The 25,046-nt window shown below is 46.8% G+C and overlaps 1 protein-coding gene across 1 annotated transcript; it reads left to right on the forward strand.

Annotated features, from left to right (window-relative positions):
- The first annotated feature begins 10,881 nt into the window (after positions 1–10,881).
- On the forward strand, positions 10,882–20,620 carry ITM2A (integral membrane protein 2A). Its single transcript, XM_068204608.1, has 6 exons — positions 10,882–11,041; positions 14,571–14,702; positions 14,921–15,109; positions 16,142–16,252; positions 17,338–17,488; positions 19,541–20,620. The coding sequence occupies exons 1-6, from the start codon at positions 10,958–10,960 to the stop codon at positions 19,627–19,629; spliced, it is 756 nt and encodes a 251-aa protein (XP_068060709.1). The 5' UTR covers positions 10,882–10,957; the 3' UTR covers positions 19,630–20,620.
- Positions 20,621–25,046: the final 4,426 nt, after the last annotated feature.

Genomic DNA, 25,046 nt, shown 5'->3' on the forward strand with positions numbered 1-25,046 from the left:
ATGCAGGTTGGATTTGCTCAGATGATTATCTGTGTTTTTTAATGAACCATTGCTTTCATCATCTCTAATTAGTCAGATATGAGGAAACTATGAAAACTCTGTCAAAATAGGTGCCACTGGCATAACTCAGAGAAGGAAGATATCGAACAATGCAGCTTTTCTTCTGTAATAAGAATTCATACTCCAAACCAGGTGATATTACCTGGGAGGGAGGGGATGGAGAAGAAAGGGCACTTTGTGGGGAAGCTGAGGCATGAATGGGGACAGAAGAAGGGTATTTGGGAAGCCATAGCCTTTTTTTTTCTTTTATTCATCTCCTGGTTCACGTTTACTTCTGCAAAATCCCCCAATTATATATCCCAGAGTTATTTCTGAGGTGCAGTGGCTAATGATCCATGTAAATGTCGTGCTGAGTTCCAGGATTTGATATCAGCAGCTGAATCCGAGTCACTCCTCCCAGCAAGATCCTCCTCCCTGCCCCTTGCCAACAAGGACTTCCCCAAAATATAAAGCCTGAGTGCATAAATTCCATCTCTCTTTTGATTTCACTTCCCTTTGGCCTTTTTGTTTTACACAGTACTTTCCTGGTGGGTAGTTTTCATTTTCTAGTTGAAATTATTCTGGAAAAACAGGGAAAAGAAGTGAGCTTTGGATTTTTTGATGAGGGCGTTTGAGCTCTGGAGAATTCTCCTCTAGAGGATTCTCTGAAAGGGGGTTTACAAGAAAAAAAATCACAAATGTGTGCATTTAGGCATCATTCCTGCAAGAAGACGTCTTGGCATCCCCAGCCCTCTGGCCTTCTGTCTCCTCTGGGTCATGGATCCCAAAGGAATTGTCCTGCTCATGGATCAAGAGTGTCCCTGCAGAATTTCACCTTTGGCATCACATAAAATTAAATATTAGGAGGAAATTGTTCCCTGTGAGGGTGAGAAGGCCCTGGCACAGGGTGCCCAGAGAAGCTGTGGCTGCCCCTGGATCCCTGGAAGTGTCCAAGGCCAGGCTGGACAGGGCCTGGAGCAACCTGGGATAGGGGAAGGTGTCTTTGCCCAGGTGGGTGAGAATAAGGGGTTCTGTAAAGTCCCCTTGAATCCAAACCAGTCTGGGATTATTTTTAGCTCAGAGGGGAGCAGCAAAGGCTTGAAATCCAGTGTGAGCAGAGAGAAGGAGGGGTTGGATCAGCACATCCATTGCCAGGGTCAGCCTGACCTGGATGTCAGCACTCTGAGCTTCCAGCCCTCTGGAGCTGCCACATCCTTCCAGCAGCCCGACTGCTGCTGCCTTCCTGGCCAGGATTTGGTGTGGAATATTCCCCAGTCCCTGCCTGTCCCCAGCCAAGAGCACAAGTCCAGGAGCCTGTGGAGGCTGGGAAGCACACGGACAGGCAGGATGGGGCAGGCTTCTTGCATCTCTGCAGCCCTCGGCAGCTCCAGGGCTGAGCAATCCCTCTCTTGGGAACCCCACCCTTGGAGAGGTCTTTGCCTCTTCCAGATAAACAGCCAACACCCTTTCGTGTGCTTTCTTGTACTAGCTCCTTAAAAAAACCAAAAACCAAAAAAAAAAAACAAAACCAAAAAAAAAAACCCACCAACACAAAAAAAGTTGTAAATCGTGACTCTGCTGTGTCCAAACTTTCACTTCCAGGCATGGCAAAGGATTTTGCTCCTTTTTTTCTGTTTTCTAAATGAAAATGTGAGTGTTCCTCAGAGAGACAGGAATGCAATGAGACAGGGATGTGCTCAGCTTGAGGATACAATTCCTGAGAGTGAAGAGCTGTGCAATTGCCCTCAGACCAGGGCTCCCACATGGCTGCAGTGACTTGCCCAGAATGGATCTCTGAGTCATGGAATGGTTGCTCAAAACCCCACCCAACCTGGCCTTGGACATTTCCAGGGATGGGGCAGCCACAGCTTCTCTGGTACCCTGTGCCAGGGCCTCACCACCCTCACGGGGACAAATTCTTTCCCAATATCCCATCAAAGGGAAATCATTCCCCCTTGTCTTGTCCCTCCATCCGTTGTCCCAAGTCCCTCTCCTGGAACCCCTTTGGGCAGTGGAAGGGGCTCTGAGCTCTCCAGAGTACTCTGAAGAGTAGAATACTTTTAAGGAACACTGGATTTTAAATTATGGCAACACTTCCTTCTGTCTTTTCCCAGCACTGCCCTGCATCCCTATCCCCCTCATGCCAGTTGTTTTCCTGGTCTCCCCAGCTCCATCCCGTGCCTTCCAACCCTTCCCATCTCGCTGTCCAGACTAATTAAAACCCAGGGAGCCACTTCATTAGGAAAGAACAGCGTAGTGGAAAGACCAATTCTAACACCTCCATGATGGAAACCCCAACTGGGGATGCACCTTGGCCACTAATGCAAGAATTGAGCAGTAACTGCCTCAGCTGAGATTAGTTTTCAGTAATCCTTGAAAGGAACCAGATCCAGCTGTGCTAATTCAGGTTAAAAAAAAAAAGCAGCTCATCCAAGAAATTGAAGCAGGCAATTCCAAGGATCTATCTTCTATACTGTGTATTTATTATTCCTTGATGGAATACAGCATATGAGTGGAAGAATTTCTAATGCTGCATCAATTTCAGTGGCATCTTTTCCTATCAGAAAACACCACCCAACTCTGCTGAATGCAAGCAGGTGAATTTTAAGGGAATGGTTAAATTTGGGTTCAAGGCAGCATCATCTGCAGGCCTCCAGTGTGACACCGAGTAAGGGGGGCACAGGAGGGGAGGTCGCATCCTTCACTAATGGGAATATCCACTTGGGAAGAAGGAGGAGAAAATAACCCAGAAATAAGGTCATTGTTCCCCTGGCAGCCCCAGGGGACACTCAAGCAGTGCTGAGACTGAACTCATTTTCCTGCTGAGCCTGACAAGGATGAGGATCCCATTTCACACAGCAGCAGTGGAAGCAGTTCTGGTTTCTTTGGAAATATCAAAAATCCCAAGAGGAGAGTCTGTAAAGTGTCTCTAGGAAAAAAGATCCTGTGGGAATTCCCAGCACAAGGATTCTGAGATTATTGTCACATGAGCCATTCAAGGTTATCAAAGCTGGACATAATTTGGTTTTGGTTTATCCAAGCATTACCAGGACATGAAACATTGCACCAGAACTGCCCAGAACTGTATTTCTGTGGGATGCAATCCTTGGAGAAGTGGAAGTAAACACTTCCTCCTGCCTCTTGGCAAGGTTCTTCCTTTGGGATCACTGCATTGCCACCTCAAAGAAACAGCTCCAAGCATGAACACAATGGACACTTAGAAAGAGATGCCAAATTTTAAAGAAATTTCTAAATTGCAGAAAACAGGGATTTGTTTACTTGGCCAAAAGGTCACATTGCTGGGAACCCTTTATCCTGTACCCTCAGTTAAGTGGTAGGGGAACAACCAGGGGTTAGAAATGGGGCAGTGGGAACAAAATTTCCTCCAATACATTGGAGATTGGAAGGTTCTTAAGGAATGGAAATGGTGTCAGAGAGCAGAGCCCACACTGTCCCTCTTTGGGGCTGGCACTGGAGCAGCCATCCTGCCTCTGTGTCCCAAAGCTATTCCCACTCACCCCCAGAGCTGTGCCCGAGAGCTGCATCTTCCCAGCATCCTGACACAGGGCTGTGGGTGTGAATATTCCCATCAGTCCATAATACAGTTGATTTTTAATTTTTAAATATTAATTATATGAAGCAGAGACTCAGAACATTTTATTTAACCACTGTTCCCTGAAGAAGTAGTGGCCAAAGGGTGAATATGGACTCAAACTGTGGCTTGGGAGACACAGGTTGGACCTCAGGGGGAAAAAAAAACAGTAGGAAGGGAGTGTAGTGCTGGAGAAGGTTACCCAGGGAGGTTGGGGACTCTCCATCCTTGGTGTTTTCCAAGATTCAGCTGCACAAAACCAAACCTAATGTTGGTGATAGTTCTGCTTTGAGTGGGAGGTTGGGCTAAAAACCAAAAGAATTCTCTTCCAACAAACATTCCCATGTTTCTGTGATCTTAAATTCAGGCCAATGCATGTCTTTAATGTTAACTTGGGGAGATTTCAATATGCCCCAAATTGCTTCCCTTAAATATTCTTTTGAACTGAGAGCTTTCATACTAAAATGCAATAGAAGAAAGCCACTGATTTTTGGGGGATTTCTTAATTCCAGTCCTTCAAAACACAAATGCTGTTCACTCTGCTGTCTGCTGGAGAGTCAACACATTCAAATACAGCAGCACAGGTCCCATCAAAGCCTTGTAACATCACCAGGTGTCTCCTCACTATGAAGAGATTTTTTGGAACAGGAAAAGAAAGAACCACAAGTTATTTCCCGCATCGTGCTGTGATATCTGTGCTACAAACACAAACACCTCCTGCACTGAAACCTGTGCTCGGTAAAAATGGTGTGGGCAGTAGACTTGCTTTTGCTTCAAATCAAAAGGCATCTTCTCCAAAGTAGGACATAAAAACTTAACGAGTTTCTTAAGGTCTCTTTGAACAGACTTTTTCATACGTGGAGTAAACGTGGTTATTTGAAGCTGTGCCTGTGCGTGTGTGTGACCACGTTTGTTCCTGCCTGCACTGCACACAGGAAACTCGTGGCTCAGATCAGAGGCTTCCTGCTCTCTGCGTGGAGAAGAGGAAGCACGGGCCAGGCTTGGCAGTGTCACCCCCAGCGGGCACCGTCCCAGCAGCAGACACCACACTCTGCTGAGGCTTTGCCTCTCAGAGCTGGCTCACAGATAAACATCAGCACAGGAGACCACTGCCACTTCTGCTGCTCAACAGAAAACCTGCACAACTTCACAAAAGCCCCATAAATCTCTTTAACTGACAAGATCTGTACTCCAGCTCTGTTAGCACAGGTGCTCTGTGGGATTGCTATTTTTGACAGGCTTCGCACAGATGAAAAGGGACACCTGTATTCTAAAAAAAAGCACCCATAGGAGTAGATGTGGGTGAAGGCAGGTTCATTTTCCATCAGTAATTTTTATTTTAAAGTTTGTATTATTTCTTCCGGTAAAAGCTGGCTACAAAAATTGGTAACGTGTTCTTACTCACAGTTCAGGGCTGATTTCTGTTAGTGTTAATGAAGTTTGTAGGAAAGGTGTCTCTGTAACTAAGTTATGCCTTTTTTAATCACTGGGTATTCCCAATTCCAGATTGGATCCAGCTCTGGATCCATCATGCACAGAACTCTGCTAAAGCCCTTGAAAGATTCACCTGTGACTTTTCACCCTTGCTCCAACATCTTCTACAGTCTCTTAGAGCTGCCTAATTACAGCATCTTGTACATAAGAAAATCCTCCAGCTGGAATGTGGTGTGGCCATAAATCCTTCATTAATGTCATATTAGCAGATGGAGCTGCTCCATATGCAGGTGGTATGCATGGAATACACAGGGATGTAAACAGACCAAGGAAGGGCTCGCATTTCCTTGGTTGTTTCCAGAGCTGCATCTTTGGGTGACAGAGCTGGAACAGGAGCTGGAGCTCCAGGAGCAGCTGAGGGAGCTGAGGGGGCTCAGCCTGGAGAAAAGGAGGCTCAGGGGGGACCTTGTGGCTCTGCACAACTCCTGACAGGAGGGGACAGCCAGGTGAAAGTTGTGCTCTTCTCCCAGGGAACAAGAGACGGCCTCAAGCTGTGCCAGGTTGGACATCAGGAGGAATTTCTTCATGGAAGGTATGGTGAAGCATTGGAAGGGGCTACCCAGAGAGGTGGTGGATTCCCCATCCCTGGAGGTCTTCAAAGAAACGACTGCATGTGGCACTCAGTGCTATTGTTTATTTGACATGATGGTGTTTGGTCAAAGGTTGGACTTGATGATCTTGGAGGTCTTCCCAACCTTAATGATTCTGTGACTCACTGGAAGACTTAATGGATGTTAAATTGATGATGTGAGCTCCCAGCAATCCTTCCTGAGTCCAGGAGCACCAGCTCTGTGGGTACTGCTTCCATTAAGGCAGGAAAGAGCTGTCCCTGTGTGCACAGCCCTATCGACAGGCACAGAGCAAACCCACAGGGAACAAGTCAAACGAGCTTCACCACCCACTGCAGAGTTCTGCCAGGGCACTGGGGGCCTCTGCCAGCAGAGCTGTGTGCATCTGGGAACGTCCTCACCCTGCCCAGGGCAGGGACAGCATTGCGTTTTGGACAGCAGAGCCAAACGAGACATTCCCATGTCCACACTCATGGTTAAACTGAGCTCAAACATGACTTGGTCCCAGCAGGATCAAGCCTGGGCTATTTGAGAAGAGGCTGCCCCTTGCAGCAACATCTGCATGTGTAGGTGTGGGCTCTCCTGATGTGCAGCATTCCAGCAAGACAGCAGAGCCACTGAAGTTCCTGCTTGAGTAGGGATCAGCACAGGGAGAATGCTGAGGATGAAGGGGTGGGTTTTCTTCAGCACTTTTCCATTTAGGGTGTCCAAAATATTTGTCCCGTTCAAACAAAAACAAACCCAGCCTGGGGCTCCTCCCCTACAGCAGCCCCTGGAAGAGCTGAGCCGCTGCCAGCCCACCTGGCCAGTGGGAGAACTCTTGGAGCGGGTTTGAGGGAACGCGTGCCTGAAAGGAAAGAGGAGGAATCCCGGATGCCAGTCCTCAGTGCCAAGGCAAACACGAATCTCTGTCCAAAATTGTCTATTTGGCCGGTTCAGTAGAAGACACTCTGAGCTTTGAGCGATGGGTTTCCTCCAGCAGCAGAGTGTGGCAATGCTGTTACAGCCCTGCCAGGACTCCGGGTTCCTGACAGATCTCTGCTTGCCTCACTGCAGTTACACCACAGGCACATTTGGTCCTTCCATCCTTTGGGGCTGCCGATCACCCTGGGCGTGCTGCTCGCTTGGCAGATGTTCCAGAGGACTGGAATTTCTTGTGGAATTCTGCTCTGTGAGGCAATGGCTGTGTGGGCAGTGAGGTCTCTTCAACCCTGACCTGACCACATCAACAGGATCTCTGTGTCCTTCAGGTTCCCTCTTCTCATTCCTCCCACAGCTGGACACTGCAGAGAAAAGGGATTCCCACCTTCTCCCTGCATGGAAATAGGCAACTTTCCATGTGGCCAACATTCCTGTTGTAGTGTTTTGTAACAAGTCATCAGTAGAAGTGAGTAATGTGTGTTTCCCTTGCCACAGATCCTAATCTAACACTGCTGCAGTGGAGAGAAGCCTGCCAGGCAGTAGGGGAAGGCAGTGGAGCAAACAACATTTCCTCTCCAGACACACAGATCCTCACTCAAGGGACCAAATTTAGTGGGAAAAACTTCCCTCCGCAAAAGTTTAAACTGGCAGCTCTGAGTTTTGCAGTTTTGGATGGATTCAGTATCAACAGCCTTAGGTACAGGTAGAAAGGTGAAAGAGGTCCCAGGTCACTGATTAGGGAAGGAATGGAGATGGAATGTCAGAGCTGGAGAGTGAAGAAAAACAGGAGGAGGTGTTGAGGGAGGAATGCTTTGCAAGAGAGTTGGGAAAGGACTGGAGGCAAAAAGCAGAACTTCAGACATCTGGATAAATATTAAATGTCAAACTGGGAGAAGGTCTTTGGGAAAGGAGAGAGTTTGTAGTTTCTCTTTAATTTTTAACAGCCCTGCATGACATACATGTTTACTTTAATGCATTTCTGTCAGTAATTAGACTGCTCATAAAAAACCCAACTGCTTGATATAGTGTATATTTAAAACAGTTAATTATTACATGTATTAATTGCTGTTTCTTTACACCTTGAGTCCAGGTTGGAGCTCTGAGAGTCATTGTCCCTGTGAGCTCTGCAGTACCAGTGAGGGTGTGAGGCCCAGCTGAGTGAATTTACACTTCAGTGCTGAACTCTGTGCATGGATTTAGGTCTAACAAAACATTACTCAGGTTTAAGGAGCTGTGAGTGACCACTGAAATACAGAACATGTGCTCACATGTCCTGCCAGCCTGCAGCCTCCTCCTCCTCCTCCCAGCTCTGTTTGAGCCAGGACAAGATACACGAGTCAGGATTATGCACATACACAACACCTTCTACTTCAAAGTGTGACACTATTTCAAAAACTAGGATAAATAGAACATCCCATTGTTCCCAGAAAGTAAGGAAGGATTTGCCTGGCATAAAAAAAAATAAAAAAATAAAAAAAAGGGGGAGATAGAATAAATGTAAACATATCTTACGGCTGGAGTTTTAAAAAAGTGTATTGAAGAGCTAAAAAACCTCCTACATGTTAAAAATTAATTCAGGATTGCTCAAAAAGGAGCTTCCAGTGGGATTATCTGCTGAGTCACTGCCTGGTGCAATACAAGGTACAACCTCACCTTCCAAAGCCTGGTCTTTAATATTCTTAGACTGTCTGGGCTCCTTATGTCATCACTGCTGCTAAAAGGGAGGCGTTGGGGTTTAGTGGCACTTCTAAGAAATACAGTTCTCTTCTCTGGGAGTAAAGGTAACAGCATCACAGCCTCACCACAGCATTCCAGTTCTCCCTTCCCTTGGCCAAATTTCTGCAATCTCTAAAACAACTTGCTCCATGTATTTGTTATTTTTTTTTAGAGTGCTGCTTTAACTTTACAGACACCAGAAGGATTGAAAAGATAATGAAGCATCAGGGGATAATCTCTTCCCTGCCAAGGTGATAAAGACAACCTCAGAATAAATATAAGGAAATTAACCCCAGGGTATTTTAACAGTAAAGAAAAGCAGAAATCTTGCAGAATTCAAAAGAATAAGTGATATGACTTCTTTAGATGGCTTGGGATTTCCAGGCCTAACTGTAATCAGTATATAGCAAAAGTCTGAAAGAAAACTGGGCCAGGACTAAGGTGAAAAAGTATTTTAGGGATGAAGTGGGAGAGTCACCCATGGAGTTCTCTAGTATTTATTTAGTCAAACAGCCTGATGATTTCTAGAAGGGGGAAAAAAAAATCTGAGTTCTCTTATGTCTTCCCAACCTGGTATTCTACAAAACACACTCAGATTATTGTACGAGGAGATGTGTGTGGAAGGAGTTGCTGCTGACTGAACTGAGAGTATCAGCTGTGTAAAACTGCTTGATGGTGCTGGAATTACTTTCTCCCAGACACTGCACGTTTTAAATAAGTTTTGATCATGTTAAGATAAATTATTGTCACATATACTACAGAAATGCACATTAAAAAAAATCCACAACAAATCATATGCAAGTTCCAGTTTTGCAAATTTGAGTGCAGACAAATGTAAAATAAACCCTTCTATTCTTTAACTTTTTTTTTCTCTGAGCACAATATTTCCAGGTGTGTCCGCCCCTTGCAACAGAACATGGACAGTGAGGCAGCTGGGATGTAGAGCTGATAAAAAGCAGGGGTCTATTTCTGTTCTATTCTAGTTTTACTTATGCCTTCTTTTTCAAATAAAGGTGTTGGGTAATTGGAAGCTAAAGACAATTTGTTTAAGGATGAAGTAATTGCATTCGATTAAGATACCAAAAACTATTCCCAGCATTTATCAACTACCAGTTTGGAGAGTACAGATATTGCATTGGCCATACAGGAAACTTCTTAATGTGTTCTAAATCTGTGTTCCAGGGACTTTGAGAGTGGAGCTTGACTTATTCCCAACACGCTAAAGCTGGGAAATATGAAAATTGATTTTTCACTGGTTTCTTGGTAAAATGAGGTTAAAGTGTGTTCTGTTACTAGACCAAGTCAGGCTACATAAACATAAAACAGTTTGTTCTTCCCTGACCAAAGTCAAAGTCAAAACTCTTAGAGACATGAAAGGCAGCAATATCAAACCTATGATCTTGAAAGGAAACACAGTGTATTCCATCTGTGTAATAACAGGAACATGCTTTGAATGCTGGAATACACACTGCATGTTGTTTACACTTAGAAGAATTACTTATTGCAATATTTGCATAAGTGTTCAGCTCTGTTTAATTACAGTTGTCTGTAAGGGAGGGTTCCATGGTGTGGGCACCAGATTCAAACCAGATTTCTTTGTAGAGCTGTAAAGTTAAATTCTAGAGAGACAAACACAGATTTCCATCCATATGAAGGAGCAGATTGTTTCAGACAGTCGAATGCATGAAGTGTTTCATTCTCCCTTCTGAGGCACTTCTGGAGGCCTGTGCCCAGGTCTGCGTTTCTTGAGGACAAAAAAGACAAGGAGCTGCTGGAGAGGGTCCAGCAGAGGCCACAAGGATGATGAGGGGTCTGGAGCATCCCTCTCATGAGGAGAGACTGTGGGAGCTGGGCTTGGTTAATCTGGAGAAGGGAAGACTGCGAGGGATCTCATCAATCCGTACCAATCTCCGAGGGGCGCCAGAGGATGCTGCCAGGCTCTGTGACAGGACAAGGAGCTATGGCCATTAACTAAACCACAAGAAGTTCCACCTCAACATGAGGAAGAAATTCTTTCCATGGCGAGGGCAGAGCACTGGGACAGGTGCCCAGGGAGCCCCAGGATGGGCTGAGGGAGCTGGGGGGGCTCAGCCTGGAGAAAAGGAGGCTCAGGGGAGATCTTCTGGCTTTGTACAACTCCTGACAGGAGGGGACAGCCGGGGGGTCGGGCTCTGCTCCCAGGGAACAGGGACAGGAGAGGGAACGGCCTCAGGCTGGGCCGGGGGAGGCTCAGGTCGGAGATCAGCAGGAATTTCTCCGTGGAAAGGGCGGTCAGGCTCTGGAAGGGGCTGCCCAAGGAGGTGGTGGATTCCTCATCCCTGGGGGTGTCCAAGGAAGGACTGGATGTGGCACGCAGCGCTCTGGGCTGGTGACAAGGTGGGGGTCGGTCCCAGGCTGGACCCGATGGCCCCGGAGGCCTTTCCCAGCCTCCGCGATCCCGACTCTCCATGCCGGGACGCGCTCCCGAGGAGCTGCGGGGGAATGGAGCCGTGGGAGGCCGCGGCCAGCAGGGGGCGCTGCCGGCGGTGCCCGCGGGCGGGGCTGGGGGCGGGGCCACCGCAGAGCTCGCCCCGCCCTCCGCGCTGTCCCCGCTGCCGCTCCGGGACGCGGCAGCAGCGCTGGCGCCATGGTGAAGATCGCCTTCAACTCGCCCTTCGCCCTCAAGGATGAGCCCAAAAAAGAGGCGGCCGAGGCGCTGGTGGCCGACAAGGTGCGGGCACAGGGGTGTCCCGGCCGGCGGCGGCGGCGGGAGGAGCGGGGCGGTGTGAGGGGGGGAGCGAGGAGACGGAGCCGCCGCCATTTTCTCGCGGCCGGGGGAGGCGCCGGCGGCCGCGGGGCTCTCGCTCGTGCGGCGGCCGCCCCGCCGCGCTCTGCCCGGGGCTGAGGCACCGACTGCCCTCAGCCTTGAGGGGCCGCAGGGCCCTGGCGCCGCGGTGCTGTCCCGCTCCGCAGCGCTGTCGCGGTGCGCTGCCCCGCGACACCCCCGGGCGAGCGCCGGCACCGGGTGTTTATGTCGAGCTGGGCCCGTGCCAGCGCCGCGTTTCCTGACGGCGCTTTAAAGCTCCCAGCTCGGCCCTGGGCCGGCCGGGAAAGCGCAGGGAGAGCCCCCCCCGGCGCGGGCAGCGCTCGGCCGGCGCCTCCCAGGCAAACAAAGCGGGCTGAGGCTCGTCCTCCTCTCCCGGCGGCGCTCGGAGCCTCCCGGCACTGCGGTGAGGCGTCGGTGTCGCGCTTAAATTAAGAAACCTGCCATAAAGGGTTTTAAATAGAAACCCAGGCGAGCACCCTGTGGTTGGCTTTTCCTTCCCAGCGAGCTGCGCGTCGCTGGCTTGAGTGGAACTTTCCCCATTTGTGGGAAATTTGTTTTGAAGGTGTCCTGCATTTTTAGGGAGATGGAGAGGCTCAGCCTGTAGGTAAATACATCAGTGGCACTAGACCGGGAAGATGGCATGGGCTGAGTTTATTTGCAATAGGAGAGTAAGAAAATTTTAGAAACAACAAAACGTGTGGAGCTGGACTCTAGTTCTGTTTTTTTCTTTTTTTTCTTCCCTTCTAAGCTGTAATCAGGAAAGCAGCTTCCCTACCAGCCTACACAGCCTCACCTGAAATAGCCTTCCTTTGGAAGGAGAAGGGATGCCGAGTGATTTTCTTGCTCAGTGCACTCTTCTGAGCTGTCAGTTCGATGTGTGCACATTTAATACAGTAGCACTCAATTACAGGATCAAAAGGAGAGAAAGTGGGTAAACAGGGTAGATAAAGGATTTAAAATTTGAAGATGTCATTAGCCTGGCCAGTTTCTTGAGGACAAATTCCTCAGCTATTCCTGAGGCAGCTGGTTATGCAAATATTTACTAGCCCTGTACTGTCAAAGTTCTGACTGGAATAGTTCTAATAAGCATACCCATTTTTTCTGTTCTCATGAGAGCTGCTCCTCTCAATTTGGAGTATTCTGTGTTTTTGCACACATGTTCGTGGGATTTTAACAACTCTCCACTCTGACTTCAGGGCTTGGAATTGCATATAAACATCAAGTTCATAATTTTACTCCAAGACAAACTTGTTGGAGTGGTTGTTAATGTCTTCTTTAGCTGGAATATTTGTGCAGAGCAAACAAGCTTAAAGGTTAATGTTGGCTGAAACAGCACAATAAAAGTCCCCTGGAGTATCTGCACAAAACCCTTGAGCTTGCAGCATATTCTCCCTGCAGGTTCTTTGGGGCTGTCAGCAGTGTTAAAACAAGTGATTTTTCTTCTTGTCTCATATCCCTCGTTAGCTTTGCTTGTTACAGCTTAGAGCTGCATTTTCTTTGTAGGTTTTTGACGACTTTTACCTGTTTCTTTGTGCAGAGGTTTTGTAACCTGCTCTAGCAAAACCTTGCTATTGTGTTCTCTTAGCAGCTCTGTCAACTCTTCCCTCTCAAGTTCAGCTGCCCACATTGCTGCTTAATATGCTCAAGTACCTTTGCTTTGTTTGAAATAGGTGTAGTGCAAGTGCAGCTAATTAGATGTCGACATCACCCCTGTGCTGGGATGGCTGCAGTGCCAAAACTGGTGCAGACTGGTGTGTTCAAGTAGGGACAGGCTGGATGAGTAAGGTGCTCCAAGGTGGAGGTGAGGGTGGTAGAACGTGGAGAGAACAGAATTAATCTCCATCTTACAGCTGCTTAACCCTGAAAAGAGATTTTCACACAGTGCCACAGAAATGTGGCATCATTCTGACTTGAAACCAGGGTTTGGCTTTGCTTTTGTAGTTGGTTTCTTTTTTAACAAATGCTTTGCATGCCAATTGTAGCAGCTTCTTGTGTCCTGCTGAACCAACATTTTTGTGTTTGGAGGATGCGCGAGTGGAATGTGGGAGTATTGACTTTCACAAAACAGCTTGGGGTTTGTTTCAGCACTTGCATAACTGATGGCTCTGACTTTTATGCTGCTGCATCTTGCTGAGCATGGAAATATTGCAGCCCTGGTGATAATGCTGGCGCTTGTTGGGAACACAGGTCACTAAATGTGTTGTGTTCTGCAGGACCCAAATAAAGAAAGGCTGTGGAAGCTGCTGTGCCCAGCCCAGCCACTGATTCTGGGAACACCTCAAAAGAAAAGATCTTTTACTGTGAAATCTGATTTTCTTCCTTCCTGACTGAAACAAAGAGCAGATCTTGAAAGCAAGCTATTAAATCCTGGAGTCAGGAGTCATTAAAGGGACAGTCTTGACCAAATATAGGGGTTATCTAAACATTTTGGGTTTCATGGTTGTTTTTGTGTTTTGTTTTCTCCTTTTAAAGACTCAAACCCAGTGTGTAATTCCAGGAGGGAATGTCTCTTCTGATTGTTTGCTATTTGGCAGCACTTTTGCTGTTCTCTTCACTTGGCTTGCATCTGGAAGTCTAGGAAGGTGCTGCAGGAGATCTGGAAGGTTAAATTTTCCTTTCAGACATCACCTCTGCCTTTGCAGTGAGGATTGCACAACTCACCACCACTGGAGAGTAGTTTCCTTTGGGTGCAGTCATCTTTGTTTGAGAGAACATTGGGTGGGGGAAAACAAGCTGCTGATCTAAAGAGAGAAGTTTCAGGCTGTTAGAAACAAAACTTCCTGAGATTTGGGTAGGAAAAAGGTTATTTTGAGGCTGCAAGGTAGGATGTGCCACAGGGAGTTGTTTTTATTTGGCATAATTGGAAGCTGTGTTTAAGCTGATGAGTCGTTTTCTTTCATAATGGACTTTGCTTGTGCATATCAAAAGTTCCAAAACCTGGTGACTCGTGTCAGTTGTCTGTTCCCCAGCCAAGAGACAAAGTTGCGTCTTGGCTTCCTCTGTTAATCCAGCTTTGGGAGGAAAAGTGATGTTAATGCACGTGGTAGTGAGAGGAGGAGGGGAAGAGGCCTGAAGACACTGTGTACCTTTAATGACCTTGATCTACAAATCCTGGTTTTTGTACTACGGTGTGGCTGCAGCACAGGATATTTGTTACAGTTATTTAAGTTTTATGCATCTCAAATAGTTTCTGGACAAAGGTTTGTCTAGAAGACATCCTCTAACTCAGAAAGCACTCTTGGTGCTGTTAGAAAACTGATCTTAATTTGATGCAGTGACATTTCATGTAAGTGTTTTATTTTATGATGCTGACTTGTAATTCCCACACCTAGAAGAAATAGGAGACAGTGGACCAAAGTCAAACAGTTGATAACCACTTTCTTTAAATGCAGAGCAACTGCCCTTTCTCAGTTCTCCCCTTCTTTATTTAAAGGACCCAGAAGTTGCCACACACAGGGGTGAAAACTCATCTGGAAGATGTCTCTTGACTCTGCTGGGCCTGGCGTTCATCTTGGCAGGGGTTGTTGTGGGTGGAGCCTGCATCTACAAGTACTTCATGCCAAAGGTAATCTGAGAGTTCTTTTTTATTTAAACAGCATTGATTTAAAAAAAATATAAATGGATTATCACTAGACTGGAAAGATGAACGGGAGAGAAGTATGATGAGGACACGGCGAGTGTGTGTCCCTTGGGTGTGACAGAGCTGTGCTCAGTCTCAGCAGACAGAAGTGCAGAGTTAAAACTGCTTTGTGCATTCACTACCTGCCCTTGCTCGTGTCCCAGCACAAGGTGTACCGTGGGGAGATGTGCTACTTTGAGAACGAGGGCCGGGAGCGCGCGGTGGAGCCGTACTTCCTGCCCATTGCCGAGGAGGCCGACATCCGCGAGGATGACAACATCGCCATCATCGACGTGCCCGTGCCCAAGTTCTCCGACAGCGACCCCGCCGCCATCGTGCACGACTTCGACAGGGTCAGTGACGGGGGCACCCACAGCACCAGCATTGGATCCGGGGCTGTAAAGCTCGCTGTCAGCACAGGCTGCTCCTTGGCTTTATGCGTGGCAGAGCTGACCCTGTGAACTCTGCAACAGAGGGATTAACTCTGCATGGGTGTTACAGTCACTGTGGGTAGGAACTCTTGAGTTGTTTCCCAGAAAAATGCATTTCAGTGCTGTGCAGCTTTATTGTTGCCCATGGGATATCTGCAAGTGCCACTTGCTGTTGGATAAAGAATCCCATGTAAATGGAGAACGTAATAAATGTGAGTTAAGGGACTGAGGACTCACCACAATGTCACAGCAAAATGTAGAATTGCAAACAGGTGTCAGGAGAAGGTCATTGAAAAATCACTTCAAGCAGCTGAAACCTGGAACCTGACAGTGCTGTGGTAGTTGTATGGCGTTTCTGTAAGGCAAAGAGGAGAGGGTGGCTTTCATTTGTCTTTTTAATCAAAGTTGTGTTGATAGTGTTAACATTATCCTCAGTCAGCTGTAAAAGCTCTCAGAGGTTGGTTGTAAATCCAGCCTTGGCAATGCAGATAGAATAAACAGATAATTCTAGTTGCTGCAGTTCTTGCACTCAGTGGCAAGGCTGACGAGATTTTTGTAGGGACTAACACTTTTCCTGAAGAACTATTTAAAGGGAATCATTGTTTATCAGCAGCTGGATACCTTTTGTTTGCACTATGCTTAATTGGACCTTTTCAGTTATGAGATCATACTCCCAAATACTTCCTCTATGTTAGTACAAACTGTACTCCTTTACAATTATGGCAGAAGCTGCTTTTATAGTCAGCTTTCTCTTACCTAGGAAAGTTATTCATTCTGTTGCTGGTGTGCCAAAGTGGTAACAGTTCAGTTCTTACACTGGGCAGTTCCTGAATGCATCACTTTTGTAGTAGCTGTGAGTGATCTCCAGCTTTTTTAGCTTGCCTTGCTCCTGATGGAATTGTATTCTCCTAATCAAAGGCCCCTTGACTAATTAAAAACTTGTTTTTAAAACAGCTTTTGACAGCGTATCTTGACCTCCAGCTGGGGAACTGCTACGTGATCCCACTGAACACTTCCATAGTCATGCCTCCAAGGAATCTGATGGATCTCTTCGCCAAGCTGGCGGTATGTGGGAGCTTTGCTGCTGGCTTCTGCTGACAGACTGCCTTTGCTAAGAGTGCTGGGTGCTGCTCCTGAACTCCAGGCCCTTGCTAGAACAGTCCTCCCTCCATCAAAGTCCATAATCCCCTGGCTCAGTCACTGCACTGAAGTTAAGGCCAGCTGTCAGTGTATATTATGTTGAGTAGATTCATGCCTAATGCTCTTATTAATACCTGGCTTTATGAGAGCTGAAAGCAACCAGCAGATAAGGTTAAATTTAGCTGTTAGAAAGGAATTTGATAAAGCTCCAAATATGATTGAAAGCCTAAACCTGAGAGTTACTCCCGGCTAGCTCACTCTCTCGCCCCGTGAGGGTTTTGCTGAAAAGAACAATGTGAACTTGTTCCCCAGTTATTGGCACTGCAGTTATGAGATCACCACAAGCATTTGACTCTTCAGTGACTAAAACCATTGTTTTTCCAAGATGATTTACGGGTCAAGTTGATAGAGCTGGCTGCTGCTTCCCAGTTAAATGCAGTACTTGGCTATCATGCATCAAATAGACTTTAAAAAATAATCATTGGCTCTCTTACACCTGGTTCTAGAGGCCACTGGTCTAGTTTCGCTTGTTGCATTCTTTTTTATAGCTCCATGAAGACAAGTTTTAAGTGTATGTCCCTGCCCCTGTTTTTAGGAGTTGGGGGTAGGAAGCTGTTACAGTAGTGCTGGGAGCATCTGGTGAAGCCTTTTGTAGGTTGCCTTGCCTTTTTTATATTAGAATTAACATTGTCTCAAACCTGGAGTCTTTCACAATATTTTGTTTCTCTTTTAGCTGCAAACTTTGTGTACAGATAAACCTGACCAGGTTCTATTTACATTTGCTTCACATGAGGCTTGCAGAGTTGAGGTTAATTGTGCTTTGTTTGAATGTAACTGCAGCTGTTGGAAGTGGCCTCTGTCAGTTTTTAACTTCCCTGGTATGAGACTAGTTGAGCTCAGTGTATCTAGGTATTAAAACTCTGCTGCTTCAATCCCTTCCAAAGCAGAGAAATGTAGTGGTTTGTCCATTGTTAGCAGCAGTCTGTACCTTCAGGCTTTGTCTCTTCCAGACTGGCTCTTACCTGCCCCAGACGTACCTGGTGCGTGAGGAGATGGTGGTTACAGAGGAGATCGATAACGTGTCTGACCTGGGCATCTTCATCTACCAGCTCTGTGTGGGAAAAGAGACCTTCAGGCTTCAGCGCAGAGACCAAATCGTGGGTAAGTTCCCCTCAGGAAAAACCAAATGTATTGTTTAACTAGGGAAGGGGTAAAAACTTAAACCTGGGGAGTTTTTAATCTGGGAAATCTGAGTGTTCAGCAGAAGTTGAGGCTACTCCTGGCCCTGCTGGGTATTTCCCCTCCCTTCCTGTCTGGATGTGAACTGTCATTTGAACACGCTGAGGAAATTTCAGTTGCACAATTACAGGTTACATGCCCAAACCAAACTTAAGTCTGTTTCTGTTCCAATTTTTGTTGGAAGTTATAAGTTAGTTTGACCCTAAAATTCATATAATCCATCAGGTAATGTGAGTCTCTGTAGGCGCAGCTTATTATGTCCTTGTCCTATCTAAAACTGGGTTACAGGAGCACCAAATAAAAACATTTTCTGCTTTACTTGCTCTGAAAAAAAAAGTAATTGGACAGTGAGCTCCGGACATCCCTGATTTCCTCTCTGAAAGGGGAAGAACACTTCAGAGGAGCTGCTGAGCTCTGGTTCTTTATTGACTGTGTGCTCCTGCCACCCCCCGACACAGACTAAGCTGCGGTGCCTCTGCTCTGACCTACTGGGACAAGGCCTGGGGGGCAGAAATCTGATGTTGTGAATTTTGTTTCACTGTAGCTCAAAGCATTTCATATTTGCTGCCCCCACCAAACACAGTGAGCTAACCCTTTGTCAGTTAGAGCCTTTCAGAATGCAAATGTTTGGTTTGTCAGGACTCTGTGCTCTGGTTTGGCTGCCAGGCTCTTAGGCAAGAGTTTCCTCAGCCCAGTTGCAGCATCAGGAGCCACATCTGCTGCTTGCTGCACACAACATCCCGTTGTGGATGGAAGCAAGGCTCCCTCTGTGGGAGCAGCAGAGGGGTTCTGTGTAGGGCACATGAAAGAACACTAAACACCCTGCCCTCATGGGAGGCAGAGGCGTGTGACTGTGCTGTTGTAAGAATGATTTTGGGAACAAGGCTAAATTGACAGCTGCTGTGTCTATAGACAGCCCTGTGAAGAGTGTTTATGATGTTCCCTGAGATCATCCTGCTCTTAACATGTTGTTGACATCTTTGCTGCAGAGTAAAAGATTCCTGCAGAGAACTTGTACAAAAGGATTCTGCTAAATGGAAAATGTTTCCTGGTACAGCTGCTGTGCTGTATCTCTCCGTGTTTGCCTGTGGAGGGGAGAGGGTGGGAAATCTGATCCAACTGAGGAGAAGATTGTTCAGGGGCAAGTCTTGTCTTGCCTTCCCCATCTCATTTCTAGCACACAATGTACGAGCCGTGTCACAGAAATGAGACTGCAGGGGATAAACTCCTGGAACTTCTCTGGAAAAATCTTTTCATTTATTCTCATTTAGCTAGTGCTGCCTTGGCTCTCAGCTTCTCTGGAGTTTGTGTGTTCATCTTAGATCAAATTGACCTCAGATGCTGTGTCAATTCCCTGGACTTCTAACTTGGAGGCATGGGAGAACCCCAGGTCATGCTGTTAGGTGGGCTCTGGAAACTTCGCCTCCATCCTGATGCCTTGGGATTGAAGGACAAGCCTGGATTTTAGGTGTTTATAAACCAAAGCAGTGCCCTGGTAGGGTTCAGAGCTGGTACTTCTCTTGCTTCATCTGAACAATTATCTGCTTATTAAACAAACTAAATCCTTCTGAATTATTGCAAATGGAAGTGATTGAGTAGAGCAGCCCCTTTGATGGTATGACTGCTGTGTTCCTGTCTCTTACTGAGCCGCAGGTGATACAGGTAAACTGCCTGGGTCAGACCCAGTGCTGGCATGTCCCAAAATAGAGAAAATCACTTTAATAGTGTTAGGAAGAACCAGAGCGAGGTAAATCCTCCCAAGGTGAAGTGCTCTGCAAAGCACACCCTGTGCAGATGCACGCTGGGTGAGGGATTTGGGATGGAAAACAGCCCCATAGCAGGTTCTGGTGGCAGTTCCTGGCTGGAGAAACTCTGTGCACTGAATGATTGTGTCTTGCAGTGATGGAAGGCTGGCAATGCTTGCTCTGGGCTCTGGATCCCTTCACTCAGCCTCTTGTTCTCTCTCGTCCCCAGGTGTGCAGAAACGGGCAGCGGAGAACTGTCACTCAATCAGACACTTTGAAAACTCTTTCGTGGTTGAGACAAAGATCTGTCAGCAGTGAAAGGTGACAGATGGGAGGTGACCAGGTCACACCTTCTTGGAGAAGTCAGCTTTAGACATCGACTTCTGCAATTAAACCGTGCAGTGATAATCAAAAGCCTTATGCATTTTCTGTGTATTGCTTGTATTTCAGAAGACAAAGTCACCATTTCAGCTTTTGTTGATCCTTGGTATAACTTTTTAGTTGTCTCATGTAAAACTTAAATTTGAGTAAGGTTTTTTTAGAAGGCTAATATCAGTTTATTCTGTTGAATGTGTTTGATTTAGTGTAATCTGGGAATGGCAGAAAAATATATATATATAAAAATGTTAACCAGTTCCTTGGCTGGAACCAGTTATGTTCACCTTAACTTTCACAGAATGATTAATATTAATAATCTGTGGTTTGCACATCTTGTGTAGTTCTGTAGAATAGCTCTGCACTCCGTATCCTGGCTCAAAAACCTTCCTGATCTGGCTCATTAAAGGTTTATTTTAATGACCATGTGTGCAGCATGTAAAATCCAAGCTCAGTGATCAGAAACCTTTAACACTACCCTGTTTCTTTTTGTGCAATTACTGTATTGAATTCGTATGTATATTTGGAACCTTCCCTGAGCTTATGTTGAGTTCTTCTCCCTTAGTTTGGTTTTGTGGCATTTAGTTGTTAGATTCTGATAGAGTTGCTCTTAAAGCTTGTCAGTATTTTTGGTTATGACTTGGTTTATCCTGTAACTTCCTATTTCCAGGGTCTGTTCTGGTATAGCTCACTTGTGAACGTGACTGTAGTTGTAAACTTAAACTACTTGGGCTTATATAAAACTTTTTAGATCAACTTTTTATGAGCAAGTAGCATTACTGCTGCAGTCAGAGCATTGTTCCCTTTTTTTGGAAAGCTGCAGTCTAAAAAGAATGAAGAGTTAGTGTCCTGCAGTTGATAAACTTGAGAGTTTTATTAAGGGACTTTATATTGGCATAAATTCTGCAACCCTATAATAAATGTTTCTCTAAAACTTTGGTGTTGGTGTTGTGTTTGGTGCTCAGAAGTGATGGGGTGATGCTGTGGGCCTGGGGCAGTGTGCACTGCTTTTCTCTTACCCCTCTTACTTCTTTTTGAGCTTGTGAAGCTGAATTTCCTCTTCTGCTGCTGTGGAAATGCTTTGTGGTGCCAGACAAGCTCGAGGAACAGAGGGAAGAACAGAGAGCTCTCCAAACAGGATCCCCAGGGGCAGCTCTGGGGGTGTTCACTGCAAGGACAGGGTGTATTTACAATTCATTTGAATATTGCTGGTGATGAGGCTGTGATTGAAGGTTTGCCTGTTCCTGGGTGTTAATGAGGGGCTGTACAGAGGTTAATGAACCCTCAGCTCTGACCCTGAGTTTGGCTGGAAGCTCAGACAGGAGAGTCCTGCCCTGAAAGTGCTGGAGCTCAGACCTAAAGTGTTGCTGAGCCCTTGTGGCTTTCCTGGAGAGTGCCTGGGATTGTGCAGCTGGAAGGAAAACAGGATTTCTGCACTGAGAGCAGAGGGGAGGGAGAGGTGTCTGTGCTCTGTCATTGCTCAGGAAACTGCAGGAGAAAGGAGAACACAGGAATTTTAGCACAGAAACGAACGCAGCTCTTCCCCCAAGGATGTGTCCCAAAACCAGAGCTTTGGCTCTAAAATAGGGTGTATAGGAGAGTATTTCAGTAAATTGAAGTATATAGTGAATTAAATGCTGTAGAAAGCTCTAATTCCTGTCACTGTGAGCCAGGTTCCCTTCACTCACAGGTGTTACTGGGAGAAGCAGCTGCCCTGGGAAGTTTTTCCTCCAGGTTTTGTGTCCTTGGACAAAGAGTGATTTCCTGCTCCTCTGGATTGGCTGGGGGGATAACCAGGATGAGTTCTTTTGGAAGCCTTGAGTGGAAGGACTTGGGGATGTGTTGGTTGTAGAGAGTAAGAAGCACCTGCTTGTAGCACTGAGGTCTAATTTTATGGAGAAGAGAACCCAGAAATTGTTCTTTCCCCAGCTCAGAGTGTCCATGCAGTGGATGCACCTCCAGCCAGGAATGCTGGATCTGCTTCCACATGGGCTGGAGCACTTTCTGTACCTTTGGAGCGAAGTGAAGTCAGTTCTTTAAGATGTTATTGGATGTTCCAGGCAGGGAGCCAGGGACAGGAGGAACAGATTGTTCTCACCTGCTCTGAGGTGCGCTGGGTTTGGTCCCACGTGTGCTCTGCTGGCCTTGTGATCTATCCCTAAGCGTTTTAGGCTGGGGCTGGGTGTCCCAGCCAAAATACTGGAATTTGAAAGTATTCCTGGGATCTCCTAATGCTGTGTTTGGGTTTGAGCAGCTCCTGTGTTCAGCTGGGCTATAGAAGCAGGAAGGAGCACGAATTGGAGGAGTCCTTTGCACCAGTAGATGGCACAGGCAGCAAACACTTGGGTGTAAACTGTGTGTAACTGGCAAAAACTTGCTGTATTCACCCAACAGACAGTTTTTCAGCTATTTTACCAAAATTAAACCTAAAAATGGTTTGATCAAAGCTTCATCCAGCTGCTGCTCAGTGTCTTTGCTTCGTTTTTATTAGTAAGGAACATTTTTATACTAGAACTAACCTGTGTAAAACCCTCTTAATATCTGAGTAGAACTGTGCTAGAGACGGGTGCAGTGACTGAGGAGGTGACACTGCTGGGATGCAAGTGCAAACTCAGTTACTGTAAGAGCTTCATTTACATCTGTGTTTACTGCAAAAGCATCCTGTGGGCACGGGACAATCAGCAAGATCTCTGCAGGGACTTTGGGCAGCTTCCTTGGGGGAGCTGGCAGGTTCATTTTCTGGCCAAATAAATTCAAAATTAGATGTAAATTTTAAATACCTTTTCAACATGAAGCTGGCAATGCAGCGCTTTGGATATTTCCTCTTCCAGCATTACATGGGAGTTCATTCGGGGGTTTTTTAATCAGAAATACACGTGAGGAACAATTACTGAGAACACAGTTGATTTTGGTTCTCAGAGGAGGTGCTGTTGCCCTTTGCAGAACCTGCTGCTCTGTGTGACTGCTGAGGTGTGGGTGGCTGTGGTGACAGTCTCTTCCATTAGAGTATGTAATGATCTAAATTAGAACTTCATTCTCCTCCAGGCTTACTGTTCATAAAAATCTGTAAAAATTGAACTTCTTACATATATAAATATCTTGAGATGAAGATCTGGAGAAAAAAAAATAGGGGTAGTGTGGAGACCTTTGAAAGACACCCTGAGGCTTCAGGCTGGTATGAAAAGGAGCTTTAGCACCTCAGACCTGATAAACTGCTTGTCTAAACCAGGCTTTTCTGGCGATAAGCTCAGCTCTGTGCAGGGCCCACTGCAGAACAGCTGTGCTTGATCTGGCACAGAGAAACTGTCACCTCCACCCCCAGCAGCACTCCCAGGGTCTGTGCAGGGCTGGGGGACACAGCCTGCTGGGACTCCAGCAATTCTGGGCTGGCTCCTGTGGACTTTGTTAGTTCTTGGAAAACTCCCCAAAATCCAGCTGTGCTCCGCAGAGTCTAGGATGAGCCATGGCTGAAATCTCAGCACTGAGCACCCTGGACCTGAAGAGAACCCATGTCCCAGAATCCCAGGATGTTTGGGTAGGAAGGGACCTTAAAACTCATCCCATTCCATCCCTCCCACAGGCAGGAACTCCTTCCACTATCCCAGGTTGCTCCAAGCCCCATCCAACCTGGCCTTGGACACTTCTGGGGATGGGCAGCCACAGCTTCTCTGGGCACCCTGTGCCAGGGGAGAATTTCTTCTGTATATCTAAATTTCCTGTCTTTCAGTGTGAGCCCAATCCCCCTTGTCCTGTCACTGTACTTCCTGATGAACATTCCCTCTCCAGCTTCCTTGTAGTCCCTTCAGACACTGGAAGGTCTCTTCTTCCAGAGCCTTCTCCAGGCAGAACAGCCCCAGCTCTCCCAGCCTGTCTGCACAGTGGAGGTGCTGCAGCCCCTTGGCCTCCTCTGGACTCTTTCCAACAGCTCTGTGTCCTTGTGATGTTGGGTGCTGTGTGGGACCAGATAAATGGGGTGCAGCCCCCAAAACCTCCACTTTATGACTGAATTACCTCCCTGGGAGGGCTGAGCTCGAGGTCAGGCTTGGAGGGATTAAAGCTGCTTTGCCTGTCCTAGTTCCAGGCCGGGTGGGGGATGGCTGTGCTGCCAGCTGTGGCACAGAGCCCAAATGCCAGCACTGATTGAAGCTTCCAGGCTGCCACCAAAATAATTACAATATGGATAATTACAGTAACATTATTACATTAACATTATTTCTTCATTATGAGTATATATTTGTGATATTACCTAGGCAATAGGATGGGTGTATTTCCTGTCTTGAGAGTAATTAGAGGCTCTCCACCTCCCACTCCACCTCCCAAGGAAATTATTTCTTATAGTTTAACTATTCTGTTTACTTGAATGTAATTTCTCTCTTTTTGTGCTGTGACAGCCCTGAATTCCACCTTAACAGCTGTGAGAGTGAATTTCCTGTCTGCAGACTCATTCTCACTGTGGATGGTGGTTTGTGTCTTGCAGAAATGTTTGGGCTCTCCTGAGCTGTTCCATTTTGGGGCTTGTTGATGTTTGGAGCTGTTGTGGGTTAAATCCATGGGTGGACACCTGATTCTGGAACACGGAACTTCCTTCCCACAGATCTCATCCCTTGTTGGTGTGGAACCCAGTGTTTTTATTGTGGAATGAGTGTGTCAGCATGTGGGATTCATCAGGAATGGATCCATGAATGGAGGAGATTTAGATGGGATATTGGGAAGGAATCCTTCCCTGTAAGGGTGAGGAGACCCTGGCACAGGGGGCCCAGAGAAGCTGTGGCTGCCCTGGATCCCTGAAAATGTTCAAGGCCAAGTTGGATGGAGCTTGGAGCAACCTGGAATAGTGGAAGGTGTCCCTGCCCATGGCAGGGGGTGGCATGAGATCACCTTAAAGGTCCCTTCCCACCCAAGCCATTCCATGGCTCTATTGATAAGCCCACATCTTCCACATGATGGCCCAAAATCCCTTGGGAGGGAAGGGCTGTGGAGGCTGTTTGGTTCTGTGGGGTGATGATCTCAGTGGTCACTTGGTGATAAGTAATTCACTCCTTTGGATTCTCTGCCCTTGGTGGCCGTAGCTTTTGTCATCTCATGTTCTCTGCCCTTTGCACTAATTAATCCTTATTTTTTTTTTTTTAATAAGAGTGATGTAGAAGCCCCGCTTCAGACCACCCTTCCCTTCCCTTACCAGTGTGCATTGTCACCCAGCCTGAAGCCGAAAGCAGTTACAGCTTTGCCTCCTCATCTCATGACCAAAGAAACCTCAAACAGGCAGGAGGATCAGACTTTCACACACCCCAAGGCTGACACTTCCTGGTGAGCGGAGCAGCCCCGGGGGGGCACGGGAAGGGCTCTGTGCTTATCAGATC

This window comes from Anomalospiza imberbis, chromosome 14 (genome assembly GCF_031753505.1).
Source record: "Anomalospiza imberbis isolate Cuckoo-Finch-1a 21T00152 chromosome 14, ASM3175350v1, whole genome shotgun sequence".
NCBI lineage: Eukaryota > Metazoa > Chordata > Aves > Passeriformes > Viduidae > Anomalospiza > Anomalospiza imberbis.